General features: G+C 34.4%; 1 protein-coding gene across 2 annotated transcripts in view; it reads right to left on the bottom strand.

Moving 5' to 3' along the window:
* Positions 1–2,971: 2,971 nt before the first annotated feature.
* The window catches only part of dpr19 (defective proboscis extension response 19), a 319,322-nt gene continuing 298,619 nt past the window's right edge, over positions 2,972–23,674 (bottom strand). For both annotated transcript variants that reach the window (XM_073968693.1, XM_073968694.1), the window contains 2 exons: positions 14,766–15,064; positions 2,972–3,321 (listed from right to left, as the gene is read on the bottom strand). In XM_073968693.1, coding sequence (XP_073824794.1) covers positions 3,095–3,321; positions 14,766–15,064 — 526 coding nt within the window. In that variant the 3' untranslated portion in view covers positions 2,972–3,094. The remainder of the gene's footprint in view (positions 3,322–14,765; positions 15,065–23,674) is intronic.

Below are 23,674 nucleotides of genomic sequence, written 5' to 3'. Positions count from 1 at the left end.
AACACACAACCATACATAACAAATATAATACATGAATATTGGAAGTGGTAATTTTAAAATTTTAAAATTTTAAAATAATTTAACTATATATTCACATAAAATTACTTTTGAGTTCTGCATTGCTTATTTAAATAGGGTGTTCTGAATGATATTTAGCCTTATATTCATTTAGTTCTTGATAATTTAGTTAAAAGTTTCCACCGGAGATGAATTTTTCTCGCTCCAGCTTATCTTATGTGGATTGTGTTAATGAAATTTATAGCGTTTAAATTCATTTTCCTTGTTATCGGTAAAAAATAAATAGTTTACGAATGTTTAAGTTTTTATTTTGAATTTCAATATTTTGTTATACTGTTGTAATGCATTTAAGTAAAAACCTAGATTTTTCAATGATGTGGTAAAATTCAAATTTAAGCTTGATTTAAGCGGGGTTCGGAATTGTGAAGTAGGGTAAGCAATTGTGGGTTTACTTTAAAGGTTGATCAATTTCAATTGAGATATGGATATCTTTGGTAAACACGATGGGAGGGCGAACCATGCATGTCAACTTAGCATGATGGATGTAGACTCTTTCCTTTTCTTCTTCTTCCTTCTGATCTATAGATGTCCTACTCTTTGGTTCTTTTTCTTTCTTTTTCCTTTTCTACCCCCCTATATCTTTTAGTACATGCATAAGAAAATAAACTGTTAGTTGGCATATGGTATGGATAAATTTTCGGCAAGATCCCACCCCTACGATGAGCAATAAGGCTGGTGAATTATGCATGCCAGGCCAAAGGATTCATCTTCAAACATTTCCACCTAAATTTTTAGAAAATTTACCCTTTTGCGTACTACAGTACTCAGTTTGACATACGACCATGTTTTGTGCTGTTTACAGCAACTTAAAAATCACTTTGCAAAAAATGGAATTTACTTGTGAACATTTTCGTCCGATCTTTTTTACAAATTCGACGTGGCAAGACTGCATTGATCAAACTGAATCTTTCTATGTCGATAAATGACTACCCTATAGCACTATGAAAAGCTGAGTTAATAAATTCAAGCCGTGCGTGAACAGATAATGCAAGATCGCCATGTAGGGCATTTCTTACACCAACTAACATTTGATATTGCATGAACACCTTTCCACAAAAATGGGGTTTCCTCGTTAGATCCAGCACAATTTGGCAGACGCTAAAAAGGGATAATGTCGATTGGTGCAAAGAAATTGCGAATAAATACGATCGCGGTGCTTCAAACGCTGTTTACAAGATAGTACTAGACGATGAATCGACCATGTGGCGGCTATACGGAATGAGCAACGTAGGACGGTTAATTCCTATTAGTACACTACAATTTGTTTGCCTGAAATCTCCAGAGAAAGTCGTAATACGAACAAGACGAATCATTGTGCACCATGACAATGCGAGCTCTTAAACATCAGTTCAAACCAACGTGGAATTGATGGGCACCCAATTAATTCATTTGATTCCCGCACATCAAGAAAAACATGCGTGTTCAAAATTTTGAAGCGTTCAAACCATTTTTTGGAGTTGTCTCAATCGGAAAAAGTGCTTCAAAAATTAGTTTGAGAGCATGAAAAAGTGTATAAATCGTGCTATTAAAAAAAACGATGAAACTATTTTTTATTTGGTTTGCCGTTCGAGCTATCATTGGCACCGACATCAAAAATGTCATTTCTAGAAACATGCGTTTCAAAATAAGCTAATAACATTTATCTTCATCGATTTTTTGAAAGTGATAAATAGGGCTAATTCCTTAAGATGTTATGGCCACTTGCAAATTTTCCAAAATCGAAATTTTTTATTTGGCTTTTTCGAAGAAAAGAGAAATTCATTGTGATTTGTAGGTAACATCGAAGTTTTAAAGGCGGTTTGCTAGAAATTACTTTCTTGAAAGTGTTGCCCACTGTAGCTCGAAAATAGATCATCTGTAGGGGGATTCTCTAACGCATTTTTTGGAAAGTTTAAGGGTACCGAAAAAATGGGTAAATTTAAAATGCAAAATAATGAATGAACAATACTAATAAAAGTTTTATGCGAGCTACTTTTTTTTAATTTTTTGACGGATTTGTGGTTAAAATTTTTAGTTAAAATCGAAATTTTGTCCTTGACAGATTACAACTTTTTAAAACTTTTTTTTTAATTCATCTTTACTTAAGGACAAGATTATTAGGTCCTTTATGACCCCACAAAAGCATATACTGATCGAATTATTCGTTTCGAGCTACAGTGGGCACCGCAAGCTGCTGTAGTAAAAACAGTGTTTCTAGGCGGGCATTTGTCACAACAATGTGCAGTATTTTTCAAAAAAAATCTCCCAAAAAAGTTTGCTAGATTTCGTGTAAAACTATTCATGAAAATGTTTTTTTTTGTGCCCAGTCAGTGGCTATAAAGCGAATCGAAGGAAACTTCTAAATATAACTTTTTATTACTAAAAAGAGAAGGATGGTGTGCTTTTGAACAATTATTTGTTTATGGGGACTATATCAAAACGTGGACCTTCACAGACAATTCTCTGCCGAATATTTTATATCCTCAACGAGGACTAAATACCAAATCTCAGCTATTTCAATTCGAATTTTTAATTTTGAACAAATCTAAGACATTTCAGTTGGGTAATGCAACAGAAATCTTCAATATATCGAAAATCGGGAGGTACTGTTCTATGGGAGCTATACCAAAAATATAAAAAAATTACAAATTTACACAATATATAAATAAATGCAGTAAAATATTCAATCTAAAGCTATTATTATCCAAATTACGGATAAACATACAATAAAGCATCTATTTTTATGTTCTCTGCGCTATATACATATATTTTTTGCCACTGTGAATTGGAGTCTGATTTGGAATTAAAAGAATATTAATTCAATATTAATTATTATTAATATTATATCGATGTATGCGTATTGATATAAACATCAGTAGACTTTTTTAAACACTATGAATAAAACAAACATTAATAGTAGGTAATGTTATAATTCATTTATAATAAACATTGCTCAAATTCAATGCATGATATTTGAACATTATTTTATTTAACCTTAGAAATGTACAATTGATATCAACCATAATAAAAATAAGCTTCATCTATTTATCGTGCGCAAACGTGGACTTCTGGATATAGTAAACAACGCATTTCCAATGTTTGTGGCGTATGTACAAAGTAAAATAATTTTGAGGTAAAATATACTTAAAATAGTATTTGAAGAATTATTTGATGTTGTTGTTCCAGTTGTACTTAAGCTATTGTTGTTTAACTCGCCATCCCAAATAGTTCGGTTGAAATGTTGCATTGCGGCTGGCTTTTCATCTGAAATAAAAAAGTTTTTAAGAATTCGTTTTTGTTGACATTCTTATAATAAAATCAAAAAGCACATCAAAATATAAATCTTTCATAATTGTCATATCTTTACAATCTTCTTCAAGGTCGTGCTTTACCCATTAAGAAATTCCTAAATTAATATATCCTCTATCATGAGTTAATGTCGTTTATAAAAAACAATGAGCGCTATCACATATTTATTTTAGGCTGTCAGGATACCCGTTTAATAAAACACTCTTTTACGAGGGCTGCACGAAAACTATCTGGCCTAGACAACACCGCGTGTTGCCAGATGCCATGTTGTTTTGGGGGTCGCCTAAAATCGGCCGTTGTGACGTGAATGGATAATGCGAGGTCACCATGTTTTATACCGTAAGATAGAGGCATCTTTGCCCATTTCTTCCACCAACTAACATTTAATATTGCATAAACACCTTTAGTGGAATTCTGTAACTCATTTTTTGAGTTACCGACAAAAATCGGTAACATTAAAAGGCAAAATTATGAATGAAAAGTTCAAATAAAAGTTGACAGCACTCTTTCTATCGGAAGAACTTTACGACTGCTTTTTATTCGTCGCTAACTTAATGCAAAACATCGTTAATTATCGAAATTATAAGCATTTTAATTTTACCGAAATTTATCGGGACTACTGTCCGCAAAAATGGATTTTTCTGGTTAGATCCAGCAAAATTGGACAATCGCTCAAAAAGGCTCTTATGGATTTGTTCAAAGAAATTGTGCATAAAACCGATCGCGGTGTTTCAAACGACGTTTATAAGATCGTCACAGATGACGAATTTAGGATTTATGCTTGAAGCCCGAAGCAAAGCACGAATCGGCCGTTTAGGTCTTCTAATGAGAGCGAAATCCAACGAAAGTTGTTCATGTAAGAAGCACTTCGAAGCAAAAGGTCCCCTCTTTCTTCAGCAAAACTGACCGTATGGCGACTGTACGACTTGAGAAATGTAGGACGGTTAATTTTGAGCGGTACACTCACTGAAATCTCCTGAGAAATTCGAAAAACGAACAAGAAAAGACGAATAATTCTGCATCATGACAACGTGGGCTCTCACACATCGATTCAAACCAGCGCCTGTTTGATAGGTCATCCGCCGTACAGCCCTGACTGCATTTGATTCCAGCACATCAAGAAAAGCAGGCGTGGTCATCGATTTTCGTCGCCTGAAGATGCTGTAAAAGCATTCAAAAACCATGTTTTGGAGGTGTCTCAATCGGAGTGGAAAAAGTGTTTCGTCAATAGGTTTGAACGCAAAAGTGTTTAAATCATGCTGAAGAATACTTAAGAAAACAATAAAACCGTTTTTCATGGTAAATATTTGAGTTTTCATTTTTAGGCCAATAGTTATCGTGCAGCCCTCATTTTTCTTACATTTTAATAAGAATTAAAACATATTTATTAATTCATTTAAAGCAGTGAAGATCACCCATATACGTTAACGTGACTGCAACAACAAAGTATGTTCTCTCTATTCTCATCTGTCGTGGTTTAGCAAAGGAAAGGCTCGCTCAAAGAGACTAATGCACAAAATATTTTGAGCACCACCGATTTAAAGTATTTACAAATAAAAGATTATATTAGGGTTGTTAAACGACTACTCCGCTCGGCTACTACACAACAATTGAATCTATTCCAGCCCAGTTGTTCAATAAATAGCAATTGTCTACTTTGGCATAGTTATGTAACTAGTTACTCATTGATCCTACTTACTTTACACCAAAAATGGCACACAAAATAGAGCTGGCAAACTTTCGATAGTCTGACTACCGTTTTGATCACTGTCGTAAAGCTTTGTTTATATCGGATTCCAAACCAATATTTTTTTAAATAATTCGCAACAAATAACCATAAAAATATATTTTAGTGCCCGATGGATACTTTGCTCTAAGACAGCAATCAAAACGACAGTCAGACTATCGATAATTTGCCAGCTCTAACACAAAATAGCCTATAGCCTGCTTTTGTCACTAGAAATGGACTTCCCTGCCTATCATGTCAATTCACTAGTTACAGGCTACCCATTTATAGTATGTTTCCCTCTTGTAACATTTTTCAACATTATTTCTTTTTTTAACAAAATTGAAGAAATGTTCTGTAATTTTTTTTTTCATAATTAAGAAACCTATTTTGATGTATTTGTTGTGCAAAAAATTGAAGATGCAAAACAAGAACGTGTTACAAGCTAAATCATAGGAAGAATGAAGAATTTAAGAAGAATATTTATAATATACCCAGCAAAATGTTTGCCTCCAAAGATGCAGTTAAATCATATGTACAAGTGATCTGGAAGTTCATTAAATTATGAATTTTCTCTCATGATTTTTACAAGAGCGTGACTACTGAAAGATGCACTCCATTAGCACTGCATTTTAACTATCCCTTTGCAATCGCATTTTAACTAACCCTTTAGGGTCCAATTGCATCCAAAGCACGTGTTTTGATGCCGTGTTTTGGATTGAACTTAAAGGCACTCTTCGGAATGTGTTTTTATGCAGTTCAAAGATGCAATAAAAATGCAAGCCATTGCAGACTATCCCAAAATAAATAACAAGAATTTATTGTTTGTGTAAAACAAGAATAATAAGAACTTTATTACATTAAAACAGATTATACAATTTCTTCATTAAATTCAATCGCAACTGAGTTTGTTTCCTCCGCTCTCCATTTAATCCAAACTGAAATGTTTTTGCTTCATCTGCTAAAGGGGTTCTTATATTGTCTCCCCCCTCACCAGTTGAGATTTCGACAAGTACTCCAACAGCACTTCATTAGGAAATTTTCTTCTCGTGAGTTAGCATAAAAATGTTACAAACTTTGGTTGTATTATTTATTTTATATAAAAATTTTTGAAATTGATGCATACTTTTTCTATCTTTGAAAAATTCTATAGTTGTAAGTATCTACAAATTGGCTTGCTTGCTAGGGATCACTAAGCAAATGCTTGTAAAGTGTATCGAACGGAGTGCCTTTTTCACGACTCTCTTGAACTGCATCCGGATGCAATTTAAATGTGAAAAATGGATGTCAATCGTTGGATCGCATCCAAATGCTGTTAAAATGTAAGGAATTGGAGTGCCTTTTTCACGACTCCGATTAAACTGCACCCAGATGCTGTTAAAATGTGAAGAAAGGATGTCATTCATTGAATCGCATCAGAATGCGGTTAAAATGTGAGGAATGGAGTGACTCTTTCACGACTCCGTTCGAACTGCATCAAAACATGCAGTGAAAGAACTGTCTACATTGTACTACATCCAATTTATTTTGCTGGGTACCTGTGGTAAATATTGATACATATCTCAACACAACTCACTATCGCGTCTTTTCATTAAACTTCTATACATTTTCTTTTAGGAACTTTTGAATGATCTGAAGGACTCACGAGAAAAACATTCCAAGGACCAAATAAGCATAAATCGCTCTATCAAATAGTCACACACAAGTTCCAGTATCAAGGGTCAAGATGGACCTATAATATGAATATACATATATATACAAGATTATATTGTCCTACAAAAACAAAACTTTGCAGGAGAAGCAAAAAACGTTAAAAAATGAAAAACAGTTTTATAGAATATCAATCTTAAGGGGGAGTTTTGGGGTATTATCACTCACGTACGAATGGAAGTAAATATTAAATGCAAACCCGCGAAAAAATTGGGGTTTGGGATCCGTCATTACAACAAAATCTGCAATGTTATCACATTTTCCGAAATGCCATTTCTTGAATAGTATCGTTATTTTTGAATGTAGAAGCTTGAAATTTTGCCGGATCATGTACTTTAGCTTTATGTATCAAATTCCATCAAAAAAATGAATTTCGATTTTCATGTGGGTTACATCTTTGGGCATTTATGGTGACGATATGCATTTACCCATTTATATGACTTCAACGTACTGGTAATTTTGATTATCATTTCTAACTACCGAATTGACTGGTTACTGATAATGCAATGAAGGGACAATTGTGTTTCGTAAGATTATCGAATTGACTGGTAACTGGTAATGCACTGAGGAGATAATTGCCTTTCACACGACTATCGAATTGGGTGGTTACTGGTAATGCAGTGAGGGGACAATAGACCCCTTCCTATGACATCTCCATGTTAAATTCGCCAGTCTATATATAGCATTGCGAGTAGATTGGGTGGTAACTAGTTGTGTTTACCAGTAGCCAGTAAAATTTATAGTTGTTCCCTAGTTACCCGAACAACTAGGAGGGGGGAGGGGGAGTAGATTGGGTGGTAACTAGTTGTGTTTACCAGTAGCCAGTAAAATTGATAGTTGTTCCCTAGTTACCCGAACAACTAGGAGGGGTCACTAACCACTACAAATGCAACTGCTCTATTCGTGTTGGTCACACACACGAGATTTTCTCTCCCTCTATCGATAAACATCGTGTGCGTTAATCGGTGGTGCTCAAAATATTTTGTGCATTCATTCCTTTGCTAAACAACGTCAGATGAGAAAAAAGAGAACATATCGTTCATTTACTCAAAGAGTGGCATAACTCAAAAAATGCATTTTCTGAGTTAGCAATTTCTATTTTTTTTTCTACTTTATCTTCGATTCGATTTCTACTTTATCTTGTGTCAAATTTTCATGTCGATATCTCTAACACTCAAGAAGTTACAGCTCATTTACTACAAGTTTGACATAATTCATCAAAAAAGGTTTTCGTGTTTATGAAGTACTAAAACACTTCAAATCATGTTTTATCTTGCACAAAAATTTAGCACTGATGTCGGGCTGGCTTTTTCCAAAACACGGTCCAAGTAGGTATTTTATTTTTTGTGCAATAATTTTGTTAACTTGGGAAGTCAAATTTCAATCGGCAACATATAACTCGTTTTTTTTCGAAACTCGATTTTTTGAGATGTGTCACTCTTTGAGTAAATGATGAATTAGAGCTCGCAAAATATCGATAGCACTATCATTACTATCTATATTTTATTTTTGGGCTAATATCGATAGCAATTTTTTTTATCGATCTTATCGACATAATTCCGCCAAACTGTCAAAATTCTAAATTTCAACTATTTCGGTGGGTTAATGAGGCTAAAACCTTAAAAATTCCGAAAATCGGGAGGTACCGTTCTATGGGGGCTAAATAAAGGCGTGGACATATACCGACAAATTTCATTTGGAAAGTTTTGTACCCTCAATGAAGACAAAAACCAAATTCCAGCCATTTCGGAGGGATATTGACGGCACAACCTTCAAAATATAGAAAATCGGGAGGTACTGTTCTATGACGGCTATATGAAGGTGTGGACCTATACTGGGAAATTTTGGGTGAAAAGTTTTATACCACCAACGAAGACTATATACCATATTTCAATCATTTCGATGGGATAATGGAGCTGAAACCTTATAAATACCGAACATCGGGAGGTACCGTTCTATGGGGGCTATATGAAAGCGTGGAGCTATAAACTTCAGGTGGAAAATTGTGTACCCCCAGCGAAGACTAAGTACCAAATTTCAGCCATTTTGGTGTGATAATGAGGCTATAACATTCAAATTACCGAAAATCGGGAGGTACTGTTCTAGGGGCGCTATATCAAAACGTGGACCGACATAGCCCATTTTCAATGCCAAACATCCTAGGAGTAATATAAACTTCTATACCAAATTACAAAGCTCTATTTTAAATATTGCGAGCTGTATCTTGATTTCAACAGACGGTCGGACGAACAGATGGACATGGTAATATCTTAGAATTTTATGCAGATCAGGAATATATATATATATATATATATATATATATATATATATATATATATATATATATATATATATTATAGGGTCTCAGATGAACATTTCGATGTTGGTGTGAAGTATGTACCACGTCGAATGAACGGGTTAATTCGTATACGTAATTGTGAGAGCGAACAACGTATTTAAAGTACTGGTATGAACATGGCATTAGTGGTAGGTAGTCTAACTCTAAAGCCACACGGTGAAACTTTCATACAAAACTTTCCCATTATTTTGGCGTTCATAGATCGAGTTCTATACTAAAGTAATTTTATGAAATTACTGTATGGGGGAACTCGACCTAAGAACGCCAAAATAATGGGAAAGTTTCGGCGTGTGGCTTTAGAGTAAAGCAATAATCGATTTTTCGATTTTGGTCTAAAAGTAAAAATGCGATTTTTCAGTCTGGCGATTATTTCAGTTGTCTTCAAACTCGAATTTCGACTTTTTCATAACAGCAGAAACTCGATTATAATCGACTTTTTGTCGATTTTCGAGTTTTCTTTTGAAAGTGTAAGACCGCCGAAACTGTAGTACCGCCATGTCAACAATCTATGGGCAAACTCGAAAATCGATCACAAGATAATCGATAATGCGATTTTCCCTCCAGGCAAAAGTCGACTACGATTTTTAGACTTTTTACTGCAAAAAGTCGATTAATCGAAAGTCGACTTACCTATCTCTAGTTCAAGTAAAAATACTCTCTGACTGCTAAACCTAAATAACGACGGGACGTACATAAATATTTCACCAACTTACCAAAACAACGCTCTCTGAGCGTCCGTATTACCGAAATACGTTGAGTCCCAAATCACATTTAAAACAAAAAATCCGCTACCGAAACTTACTTAAATATTTTCATTCGTAAAACAAACAATTTTCCTTTGCAATGAATTGTATTTCATGTTTTGTTGGGCTTTTGTTTTTAAAATACAAAACACACACACACATACAAACAATAACGTTCTGCCAAAGTCAAACTTTTTCAAATTACAAAAAGTATACGCTCGACGTATTTCGGAAGTTCTCATAAGAATACATGTGTTCTACTTTTTACACCACACGAAACTCGTCGTGTATTTTATGATGAAATATGCATATCGGCTCATCGCAGTCTTGACGCCTAATAAAAACAAGACCACGAAATGTATATACAGCTTTTATGTGGCCTTTTTTCTTTAGATGAATGGCATCCTGGAGGTATTGCAAATTTGTGTTTGAGATGTTTTCATTGATGTAGTATTGGGCATTGGATTCAAACCCAGTAGAATTTAAGAGAAGAGCGTTATTATGCTGTTTTTTGTACATGGATTCCGATTTTAGATAAAAATTCTTGTCATATGGCGACATAAACTGAACAAGAATTACACCATCCGGAGAATTGCGTTTTTTAGTATTATTCCTGTTTTGTAGTCGGTGTATGGATTTAACTCGAGGCATATGCTCTGTTCCAGAACCTGCAAGAAGCTAATACTTTTTACTACGATAACATTTTTTCCTTTATGTTATCGAATAAAATAGTAGAAATTAGTAGATTCTTGCAGTACTGGAACAGACCAATAGTTAAATTCATGGAATTACAATTTTTTTGAAATACATATATCAAGTCCTCGTTTTTTGGAAAGGTATTCCATTTACTCGAATTTCAGATGCAACGTGCGAGTTTTCCTGCCTCAACAGTTGCATTCTGAGGTCTTTAATATCGACAGTAAGGGTAGTTATTTCATCTGACGCCTTTTGAAGATCAATTACTCGATTGTTAATATCAGGGAGTTCTGCACGGAGTTCGCACAGCCTCCAATCCAGATAATTCAGCATTCTATTTTCAGTCTCCTTCAACATCAGTTTGAACTCACCAAGAGACGCTCACTTAGTTTTATGAAACGGTCGTCCAGTATCTGCATCACATGGAAAGGTGATTCAGATGATCGCGAGGTTTTTGAAGAATTTCCGAAAGGAACTGCAAAACTCTCCCTGACACGTTTGGGAGCTCTGGAAGCACGTATGGCATTGTCATTATCAGCAAAAAGATTTATTTGTGTAACATCTCCTTCGTGTTACTCACTCATGTTTGAAAAGTTTTGTATTTTGTTTGTGTGAGTAATATAATAATACAGGGTAACTCGAAAAATATAATTCTTGTTATAGATTTGTAACAGTTTTTGTAGCAAACTTTTAGGCGAGAAGTTAACTGGTTAATAGTAAAGTGTTTATTTAATAATGTTATAGATTTGAAAGCTTTTATAAGGCGTAACAGATTGATGATTATAAGTCAGGAAGTCGTCAAAATTTAATGTAAATAACAAAAAGCTTTTTTTACATTGACACTTTACATCGACTGTCAATTGCCAAATGTTCTCATTACTCTATTTTTTAACTTTCTCACTTGTTTTTCTCTCAAAAGGTTTTGATCACTTTTGCTTCTTTTTTGCTTTTGATGAAAAGTGTGTAATGTAATGCATGCATTTTAATGAAAAATGTTCTCCATAATTTTGTGTAAATTATGTGTGCTTTTTGTTTGAATTTCCTTAAAAACAAGGAAACAAAAGTAAGAACAAATGAAGTTACTGTAAATAACGAATGGTGTCATGGAAACGGGCTAATTCGTATACATTCGACGAACGAATCAAATTAATCTTCATAAAGAGGATTAACCCGACAAAATGCTCAAATGTGTATGGCGTTTTAGATTTAATTCAATGTCACTTCCATTGCGTATACGTGAACAAATATTCACCAATATATTCAGTGGATTTTATTAAACTTATGCGCTATGTAATTGACATATAAAATCTGCCATTTTAATTTCAAATACAGTCGACGGAAATCTAACGATAGTATCGACACTATTGATTTTTTACAAACAATCGAAATAGGGGAATTCGTTTAGATTTAGTTCCGAATTCGGAGCGAATGTCTGAATTAAATTTCCCTTCGAATATACCAATGTTTTTCTTCCGATTTCGATACGAATTCGGAGTGAAATATTGGAAACAGTAGTGGGATTCTCTAACGCATTTTTCGGTTATCGACAAAAATCGTTAAAATTAAAATGTTTATTATTTCGGTAATTAACGATATTATTCGTTAAGTTAGCGACGAATAAAAAGTAGTCGCAAAGTTCAACCGATATCAACTGTGATGTCAACTTTTATTTGGACTTTTCATTCACAATTTTGCGTTTTAATTTGACCGATTTTTGTCGGTAACCAAAAAATGTCCTAGAGAATCCCACTACAGCTTTTCCCTTCGCATAGACCGTGTTTAGACAATCAAACTGGAAAGAAAATTTTTCTTCTCAATTTCTTTTAAAATTTCCTTGTTGTTTAGACACGGAAATCATGTTTGTGTCGATTTTATAATTGTTCTTATTATTCTTCACACTCATTTTCTCTTTGCGCTGTTCAAAAACAAAGCCAAGGCAAAATTGTAATGAAAGTAAAAAATGGACGTGTGTGATAAACAATTAATTATTAAAGGAACCCTTGAATTGCATTTTAATTTTGATATTTCCACTTATTTCGAATTGTTTTTGCTTAAAAAAAATAGTTTTTCCTCCAAATGGGTTCTTTTCAATTGTCTCCGCTGTTGTTTGTTTCTCGACAGAGAAAATAAAATGAAAGAAATTGCAAAAACAAATCTGCAGCCAACTTCAGGTTGTATACGAAGAAAAACGTAATAAAACAGAATTTGCCAGTACAGAGGTGTGTGTACCCCCTCTTATTCCTCTCTACTCCCTCGCCCATAAACTCAATTTTCTTTCCCATCAACTTTCCCTGTATAAACATGGACATAGCAACCACCACCGTTATTGCCGGTATACCATCACTGTGTGTATGTATTAGAGCTGGCAAAAAATCGATGGCACTATCGATTATTTTTTAAAAATTCAATATCGATAGATGCTTTCGTCTATCGATATTATAAACCCACGATAAACCCACTGGGTTAATCCGGTTAAGTGTAACCGGGGTATAAGTCTGCAGTCACATGTACAAATTTTTCGGAAAAGTAAATTGTAGTTTTGCGTATTTTTGTGAAATAACAGGAATTGTTTTTTCTCCTTTATATTTTTGTTGATTGCTAGTGCCAAATTTCAACAAAATCATACACAATTCCGCCATTTTTATTTCCAAACTAATGGTGATGACAAATTAACGATAATATCGATAGCTAGAGATTTTTTTGAAATAAAATATCGGAAATATCTAATGTTGGGAATATCGATAATTTGCCAGATCCAGTAAGTATTAGAGCTGGCAAAAAATCGATGGCACTATCGATAGTATCGATTGTTATTTAAAAATTCAATATCGATAGATAGTTTTGTCTATCGATATTATCGGAATAAAAACCCCTAACCTCAAACCCATTGAATAAATAGAAATTTCGTCGCCTTTCGGCTATGTGTGTTTAAGAAAGTAAGTCCGTAGTCACACATATACATTTTTCGGTAAAATAAAATGTATTTTTTTTATATTTTTTTATAAAATGAAAGCAGTTGCTTATTCTCCTTTACATTTCTGTGAACTACTTTTGCATAATTTCAAGAATATCATTGAAATTTCCGCCATTTTCATCTCCAAATTAATGGTGATGACAACTTAACGATAATATCGATAGCAATCCATATTTTAAAACATTATATCGAAAATATCTAATGTTGGGAACATCGATGGTTTGCCAGCTCTAGTAAGTATCCAACAACTAATCACAGGGGATTGGTTTCGTTTTAGTTTGTCGTCGAAAAACAAAGTGTTTGGTAGTTTTGTTAAGATGTGTGTTTTACTTACTATGTGTAGGTAAGTCAAGCATAATCTCATATTTGTTGTTTTCAAATTTAAAAACAACAAGTTTAAAGTGGGATTTAGTTAAAATTGATTACATTAGGGGATGGCAGAGAAGACTTGTCTCGTCCAACGCCACTTGGACTCATCAGTTCTCTTAGTTCTTTGTATTGAAACAAAGAACCCTTCCCCAATTTTATGACGACTAGAGCTCCAGAATAAGTGTGACTGATGAAGTCGTTTAAATGCGAATTCAACCGAAACACCTAAAAACTCTCGTAGCCGCATATGTAAACCAAATTAACTACTCCCACTGTCATGTGTCTCCACATTGCAGATAATGCACATAACTATTTTGATAGTTGCCGAAAAATAACAACAACCAATCGTCCACGGTGCTTTGTGTGTCTATTTTTAGATTCACTTTGGCAGTTTTGTTGAGATGTGTGTTTTACTTACTATTTGTAGGGAAGTCAAGCTTAATCTCATATTTGTTGTTTTCAATTTTAAAAACAACAAGTTTAAAGTTTGATTCCAAAGACATGTGGTATAGGACATATAGATTCTCGAATTTTGGTAATAATTCTTAGCAAATGTTTTTAAAAAATGATATTCATCTTAAAGTATTTTCAATAATTGTTAGTCAGAATATGGAGGCTATATTGTTTATTTCTACGCTTGTAATGCATCGAAACATATTTTCCTGATCATAAATTTGTAGTATAAATTTTGCAAAACTTAAACCCAATCTCACACTCACAGGCTAACGCTGACACATACCAAGACACAATATTATATTATGTATGGACTTTTAATTTCCTTTGATAAACTATGGAAGAGTGACTGAACTGAACGTAACTTACCTTGAAGAACATGCACCGAAGTACTTGCTGAACGTGCGTTTGAAGGTGCACATGTGTAATTCCCCGCGTGATGAAAACGAACTTTTAATATTGTTAATATACTTATCGATGCTGGCAGAGTAAAACCAAAAGATTGGCCAATCTTATAAGAGTGACCACTTTTGTTATTAGATTTAAAAAGTGTTGCATCTTCGGATTTGACGAGGTGATTATCAGAAACTATTGGATCTTTGTGTAAATTTGATTTTACAAAGAAACCATTTTGTGTGTCATAGTTTACCATCTTATCGTCGTGATACCTAAAACGAAAAATAGTATAAAGTTTTTATATAACATCTTTGTGTTTATTTCAGCTTGAGTCCATATTTTGTTGTAATTCAATTGTTTGAATAACAACAAAATATTTTAAAGTGGATATGAAAGTTTTTATATAAAATAAAATTATAGATAATAGATAATTAGGTTAAGTTAATTTATCTTTTCTTATGGGTTAGCTTTAAAAGGATATTTTTAAAAGGCATTTGTAGGATTGAAAAACTAAACCTAATATTAATATTTTATACCGACAAGTGCCCGTTACTTTGTCAGGGGAAAATCCACATGAATATAAAAGAGGATAATGAATAAATCGACCAAAATGCAGAATATACATAGTTTCAATCGTTCCTATTTACCGTTCCCGTTCCTTTTTTCATTTCTTTTTATTTATTTATGTATGTATATAAGCCTTCTTGGCCGTTATCAAAATAAAATCCAGTAATGCTATTTACTACAGTTTAAGGTTTCACCACTTATCGTTTTATGAAAAACATGTAATGGTTTTAAAATAGAACTACATAAGTCGGCTTATGTAAAGTTTGACATATACATATACACGTTTTGAGAACTATCTTTGCCAAACTCCGTTTTGTAGATGTGGGTCGTTCCTTATATAACTTCGACAGATGACAATTAACACGAAAACACGAATTTTCAAAAAAATCTTTCCATTAGAACATTTTCTCTTATACTAAATATGTGTTAACAGCTCTATTCGATAACAAACAAGTGAGAAAAGGTTATAGTCGGTACGGGGCCGACTATGTGATACCCTACACCACTACCTCTGTGCATAATCTTTTCACTCGAAAACATTTCTTTTAGGGAGATACGAAAGTTTTCACCTATCTGGCTTTTATACCAAATGACTTAAGGCGAACTGAACCAAAAAAATTAATATTGAATTTTATATTTGACTACTATCGGCATCACCAACATCAATAGGCTTCTATCTCTGTGAAAAATTTACTGATGATCCGATCAAAATTCCGACCTGTGGTGTTTGACCACCTACGACAACCTACGTTACATCGATGTAAAGGTCATATTTTCTACTTTCATCGCCAGGTTTTGCTTTTTGTATACCCCTTATAGACTCTGAGATATTTGCTTTGGAATAAAATGTTGACTTTTCTCCAAATAAATGTTTTGCTCATTCCGACCCCTAAATACTATCCGACCTTGACCAAAATCAATAGGGTTCTTCCCCTGTGAAACCCCCACTATCCCTCGAAATTTCGTAACGATCCGATCCAAATTGCAACCTGTAGCGTGTTTTCCAAAAAAATGGAAAAATGGGATGTATTACCGACTATTGCGATATCTCCGTTAGTAGGTCACCTACGCCGACCTAGTTTACATCATTGTAAAGATGGGATTTTTTACTTTCATAGTCATAGGCTTTGCTTTTGGAAAGTCGCCATCCAAAGCTGTGATATTCGTCATTATAATTAAAATCTCAAGAATGAACATTTGGGTTTTATTTGCGACTATTGTAATATCTTCGTTGTTTGATCACCTACGAGAACTCACTTTACATCACTAGAAAGATGATATTTTCTACTTTCATTGTCAGGTCTTGCTTTTGGTATACCCCATATAGAAGCTGAGATATTCGCTTTGGAAAAAAACGTTTTTATCCACATAAGTTTTTTGCCCATTCCGACCCCTGATCATTATCCGACCATCACCAAAATCAATAGGTTTCTTCCCCTCCGGGACCCTCATCAACACCCAAAATTTCGTGACGATCCGATCAAAATTGCGACCTGTAGCGTGATTACAAGGTTTAGATGGACAGACGGACGGACGGACGGACACACATAGCCAGATCGACTCAGCTCGTCGAGACATTAATTTTGGTACATATAAGTATGGGTCTCCGACCATTATTTCGATGCGTTACAAACTTTTTGGGCAAAACCAACTTATAATACCCTCCCCACATAGTGGTGTAGGGTATAAAAAGTCCCAAATTTAGTTTTGCACATTTAAGAGCATTGCACATGACCATTGAGAGGATAAATAAATATAGCTCAATCACATATTGCATCGTTTTTCTAATTAAAATAAAATAAAGTACAGTATATTTTGCTTACCTGCACAATCAAAAATTGCACGACTTCTTGTGCAGCAATCCCCAAAATGCAGGAAGCTTAAATTCGCTTACCTGCCCAACAAGGCCGACATCTTCAATATTACTTACGTGCATATGATGTGCAGCTATAAGCATTGTTGAAATAATAGAGTGAGAGACATTTCAAGTTCGGGAGAGAAAACGTTACAATTTTTACAATTCATTATCATTTCTTGTGCTGTACTTGTTTTGCACACTTCTTATCAGTACAAAGTCAGAGTGGTTGAACATTATGTCTGTTTTGAGTTCGCAAAAAAATTTAAAAATTTTTTCTTGTACATATTTAAATTTTAAGTAAAATCACCAAAATTTTGATGCAGCTATGCCGAAAATGCAGCTATTGAATGTGCACTAAAACATAATATATTGAACGGAATCTAGAGAATAGTTGCCTATAAACAGATTTTTGGTCAGGTAACGCCAAAATGCAGCTATGAATAATGCAGGTAACCAGAAATTACTGTAATAAAATCTAGTAATGCCGACGATAGTTTAGGTTTTCGCCACTTATCGTTCTCTAAAAACTATGTCAAGGCTTTAAATTGAACTACATAAGTCGACTTACGTAAATTTGGAGTTATTCAGGGCAATCATGAATCTAAATTCCGTGCGGGATTTGTTTCCTTTCCCCAATTTCGCAATTTTTTATTTCAATATTTATGCCCAAAAATTGAATATTTTTTGTCGATTTGGCGAGAATATATTTATATAAATATTTCCTTCTATTTCGTTTACATTTTCATTAACTTAAGATATTATTAAGAATGCAACTAATATTTGAATTTTAAATTTAACAGCTAAAAATACGCCTCTTTGAAAATATTTAATACTACTACTACTAACCGCAATACAGAGAGTGAATAAGTATTCTTTTAAAACCTAGACATTTGGCGTTTTATTGTACGTCCTCATACAGCCTTCGTAAACATCTGGTTTCACTGACGCGGAACGAAGTGGCCAAGAACGACGACCTAAAGCTGAAAACACATCGAACGTTTGAGTAAATATGTTATTTGTGGCAGCACTTTGTCTTTATTCATATAGCAGAAATGACACAAAACTTTACTCAAACGTTGGATGTGTTTTCAGCTTAAAAGTTGATGCCGAGGACAACAACACAAAAGCAGAAAGCGACGGGTACGTGTCAAGCGAAGAAGATATGACACAATTCACAGACAGCCAATTTCAACAGCTTCTCCATGTAATGCAGAAAAACAACTGGATCGGTTCGTTTTCACATTGTACAGCGCACTTTCGTGGGCAGAGAGACGCCGCCGTAGTGGAAGAATTTATTACTGCCATAACAGTCTTCAAATAGATCGAATTTATCTCAGACGCTGACGCCGTAAAAGGGTTGCAGCTGCTGTTTGAAGATTACGCTGCCAATTGCTGGATAGAGGTAAAAAGCACTGTCACCACATTCAGCGACGCCATATATATAATAGTTCCACAAACATCCCATACGGGACAAGGAAGACTTCTCTTATATCAATGAGTGCACCCCGATTCATATTAGCTCGATGATATGTGACCTACTGTTTATTGCCGAGTCCGAACGGCGTGTCTTAAGACACCACTTGTAGAGAAGTTTTTCATGACGGAAATACTCAGGAAATATCGCCAACATTACTGAGGGGTAAAATTTTTATGTGTTGACCAATGTATTCAACTTTTTGGATGTTTGTTGTTGGGCTTTTTATGGTTAGTTGATAATTTTCTGAAAATAATAAAAACAAGTTTTATTCCATTTTTTTATCCGACGTTTCGTTGGCTTTTTTCCAACTTTTTCAAGGGTGGTATTTTATTTGGAGAAATCTAGTGACAAGTAATTGAGAAAATAATACAGTTTACATTTTTAAATTTTTTAATACGATATTGCACAAATTTAACTTACATTATTTAGATCATATTATCTTTTTGTTTACATAAATATTAAAAAACGGGACTTCACGCACATAAATTAATATAAAAAATAATAAAAAATAATTTCACCAATAATTAAAAGTTAAACTTATACTATATCACAGAACTGTTATCGTCATTTTATTGTAATGGAATACTGTAACTTTGTCTTGTCTTAATCTTATTTTGTGTTGATCGATCTGTCAATTCCTTCCTGTATTCTTTGGCTTTCTAATGCGTATCATCGATTCTCTTTTTTCTCCTTGTCCAATATTTTGACATTTGCTAAATCAGCCGTGTACCCTTTTTCATTGATGTGTTGCGAGAGTGCGGTTTTTTCTGTTGCCTTTTTAATATCACATTGGTGCTCATTCAGTCTGGTGCTTAGCTTTCGCTTTGTTGTACCCACATACACTTTTCCGCACTCTTCGACTGCATTACCCATGCATGTAATTTTATTCACTACGTTGTTTTGTTGTAATTTGTCTTCTTTATGTTTATTTCGTATAAATAGTGGTTGGAGTTCTTCATTTGATTTGTAGGCAAGCATTGTTGTTGTGTCATTTATGATGCCGTTAATGTACTTTGGTGCAGTAAGTTTGGGTATAAACGGCACACTGATAAAAATGTTGTCTTTTTGATTACTGTTTTTAGTCGTATTATTTTTTAATGAGTTAATTATTTGTGATATTATTGTATTTTACCACCGTAGAGATATTTGTGATGTTGCCTGGCCGGGGAATCGAACCCACGAGCTTCAGCGTGCAAGCCGTGGGTGCATACCATTGCACCACGGTGGCACCCAGCGAAGCCATCAAATTAATAAAATAAACGCATTTTCTCCGCCACTACCTGTCTGGCGCATATTTGCCACAATTTGTGAATCGAGACAGCGGAAAAAAAAGCCGTGTGCCCTTTTTCTTTGATATGTTGCGAGAGTGCGTTTTTTTCTGTTCCCTTTTTAATATCACATTGGTGCTCATTCAGTCTGATACTTAGCTTTCGCTTTGTTGTGCCCACATACACTTTACCGCACTCTTCGTCTGCATTACCCATGCATGTAATTTCATACACTACGTTGTTTTGTCGTAATTTGTCTTCTTTATGTTTATTTCGTTTATATAGAGGTTGAAGTGTTTCATTTGATTTGTAGGCAAGCATTCTTGTTGTGTCATTTATGATGCCCTTAATGTACAAAATTTTCTTTTGGATTATTGTTTTTAGTCGTATTATTTTTTGATGATTTAATTATTTGTGATATTATTGTATTTTGCCACCGTAGAGAAATTTGTGATGTTGCCTGGCCGGGGAATCGAACCCACGAACTTCAGCGTGCAAGCCGGGTGTGCATACCATTGAACCATGGTGGCAACCAGCGAAGCCATCAAATTAATAAAATAAACGCATTTTCACCGCCACTACCTGTCTGGCGCATATTTGCCACAATTTGTGAATCGAGACAGCGGAACAAAAAAGCACAGACAAATTTCAAATGTTAAAAGAGATGGCTGTTCTCAATTTCAATTCAATTTTATTTAACTTGTAATTCAAAGCCAACCGGCCCATCAGTGTAAATTATAAAATGCATAAGAATTGCTTAACCAAATAAAAGGAAAAACTACTCGAAAATATAATGTAATGCTTTGTTTACATTTACGAAATCCACTTGGTTTCAACTGTCAATTCCTTTATGTATATGTCAAATGAAAACTCATCTGAAATCCATTGGATTTTATTTGACGTTTAAGCAATGGTATTGACAGTTGAAATCGAGTGGATTTCGTAAATGTAAACAAAGCATAAGACCAAGAAACTTAAAACTAATATAAAAATATGAATACCAATAATATATACATTTTTACTTTGAAACTACTCCAAAACAATTTCAATGGTACAACTATTCAATGGTACAACGGCACGTACCGAAGTGAAATGCCGGATAAGTAATTTAGTAAACGAATTAAACGATACACTAAAATTTCTTAATTGGTAGGCAATACATTAAAAATACGGATTGCTCTAACAACAAAAGAATTCGACATAAGAAGAGAAGCATTCGGCATAGTCAACTGATTCAGACGCGTAGAGTGCAAAAAACAGAACGACTGTAAAAGAAATAGGGGAGTTTGGTTCCTAATACACTTGAAAAGCAACAACAACAAACGTGCTTTGACAAAATTATAAAATGAAAGGCCAAGGAATTGAATAACATAGGGTGTAATATGCGTACCATGATTCAACTTGTAAACATAACGAACGGATCTATTGACCGCCAGTTGAATAAAATCCAATATTCCTTGCGTGGTCCCAGAATTAACCTCCAAACATACATAATCGTTGGCTAAATAATAGCACGTGCAAGTCTCATCCTAACTTCCAAAGGCAAGTGCATATCAGTATTGTAAAGACACCTCAAACTGAAATTAACTTTCGATACCAAGGAACAAACATGTTTATCAAAAGAAAGTCGGCTATCCAAAACAACACCCAGACATTCCAAGTCATTTACAAACTGAACACTCGTACCATCATAAGAAATACTAATATCAGTATGATTATTACTGGAAAAATATAATGCTTTAGTTTTGATGGGATTAACTCTAAGGTTATTCCTCAACATCCAAGACACTAAAATATCCATCACAAGTTCTATTTTGGATTGAGCAACTTGAGAATACCGAGTGTCACCTTTGAAAAGCATCTGTATATCATCAGCATATGCATAGAGCGAACACCAACCATTTAGTTTAGGAAAAAGATCATTCATAAAAATGATGAAAAGTAGTGGACCCAAGGCAGAGCCTTGTGGGATTCCACTCACAACTGGCAACATGCCACTGTATCTGCCACCAACGCAAATAATTTGGCTCCGATCCATCAAATATGAACGAAGCAGAGAACACGCATTAACAGACAACTTATAGATGGAACCAATTTTACTCAACAACAATGCATGGTCTACTCTATCAAACGCCTTTTCTAGGTCCAACGAGAGTAAAACAGAGAACTTGGTACTGGAACAATTGCCACGAATAGAGTCCGTCAAACCAAAAGTAATGAGGTCGTACTCCTATTTTTCCGAAAACCACATTGAGCATCATCCAACAACTTATTAGAGTCCAAATGCAACAGAATCTGAATTTTTATGACATGTTCTACTACTTTAGATAAGATTGGAAGCATTGAAATAGGGCGAAAATCATTAGAACAGGATCCTTTCTTCCTGATTGGAAAAATGTTCGATATCTTCCAATCATCTGGATAAACTGAAGTTATCAAAATTCTATTCACAACATGCAAAAAATAGCGGGAGAGAAACCTCCATTTCTCGCCTTACAGTAGTTTCTCCAGTTCAAGGCAGTCTTGTCCTGTAAATACGCCTTAAAAGCTAAATCTCTAATAGAAACAAGATACGTAATCCGAGAATCACTAAACCAATCATCATTCTGATACCTTACCTTTTTCCTCTTAATAGGAAAAATGGAATGGAAATGGATGCAGTTTTCAACAGGTTCGAGCTGATATAAGCCTGGCAGGTGGCTCATCTTCAACCGACGTAGTTGAATCAACAATATGTGATATCCGTATTTGCAACAGAACGAGAAGAATTCGATTTGTCTGTCTCCCATATGCTACCAAAAACCGAACTCTTATTGGTACTGACTTTATGGAAGAGACCGGAATCATTTTGAACGTGGCGCAGGGATACTGGCACTTTGAATAAAAATTCATAAAGGTTGTGGAAGTTAAAAATAATATCTCACCGTTACCATAAACTCCTGGTATCTTGCGAGATGTACAAAATCGTCATTCCTCTCCTCTGGCAAGCATTGCGAGTCGAGAAATAAATATTCGCCTCACAGCCGTGGTGCTATTCCAACAAATGAAGAAACGTCAGGAAATACATCAAGGCTATTTGGTCCACCAGTAAAAGCACAACGAAAGGAAGCAGATGACTATTTAGACGGCATATTCATGCCGTTATACCATATAGAAAAGAAAGTAATCCATCGGGTGCCATGACATCAAACACTGATAATCACAATGTAGCTCTAATCCAGGGGGAGATGTCCAAAGAGAAGTCAACTAGATTCCGTCCCAGAAGAACCCCAAGACGAAGGAGAATATCAAAGAAGAAATATGCTGATGCTTGATCGGGACGATTCCAAGCATCAGAGGGGGAGTTTCAACAATTAATACTGAATTATTTTTATTTTATTTACCATCAATGAATTCCACATATGTAAATATTTCCTTTAATTTCGTTTTTACTATACGTTTACGTTTTCATTAACTTAACATAATATTAAGAATGCAACTCATATTTGAATTTTAAATTTAACAGCCAAAAATACACCTCTGTAAATATATTTAATACTACTACTATAAGCAACTATCACCCAATACTAGACGACTTGTCGCTTGTCAAAAGTAGAAGCTAAGGAGAATAAAATTCAATAAATTCGTTCACTCCTATTGAGCAACTTGAACTCTGTACATCAACCTCAGTGCTTCCATAAGTAGTTGAAACTGATTGCAGAGCATCATCCTC

This window comes from Musca autumnalis, unplaced genomic scaffold (assembly GCF_047663935.1).
Source record: "Musca autumnalis isolate F117 unplaced genomic scaffold, ASM4766393v1 scaffold_2, whole genome shotgun sequence".
Classification (NCBI taxonomy): domain Eukaryota; kingdom Metazoa; phylum Arthropoda; class Insecta; order Diptera; family Muscidae; genus Musca; species Musca autumnalis.
This window is presented reverse-complemented; position numbering and strand designations above follow the sequence as displayed.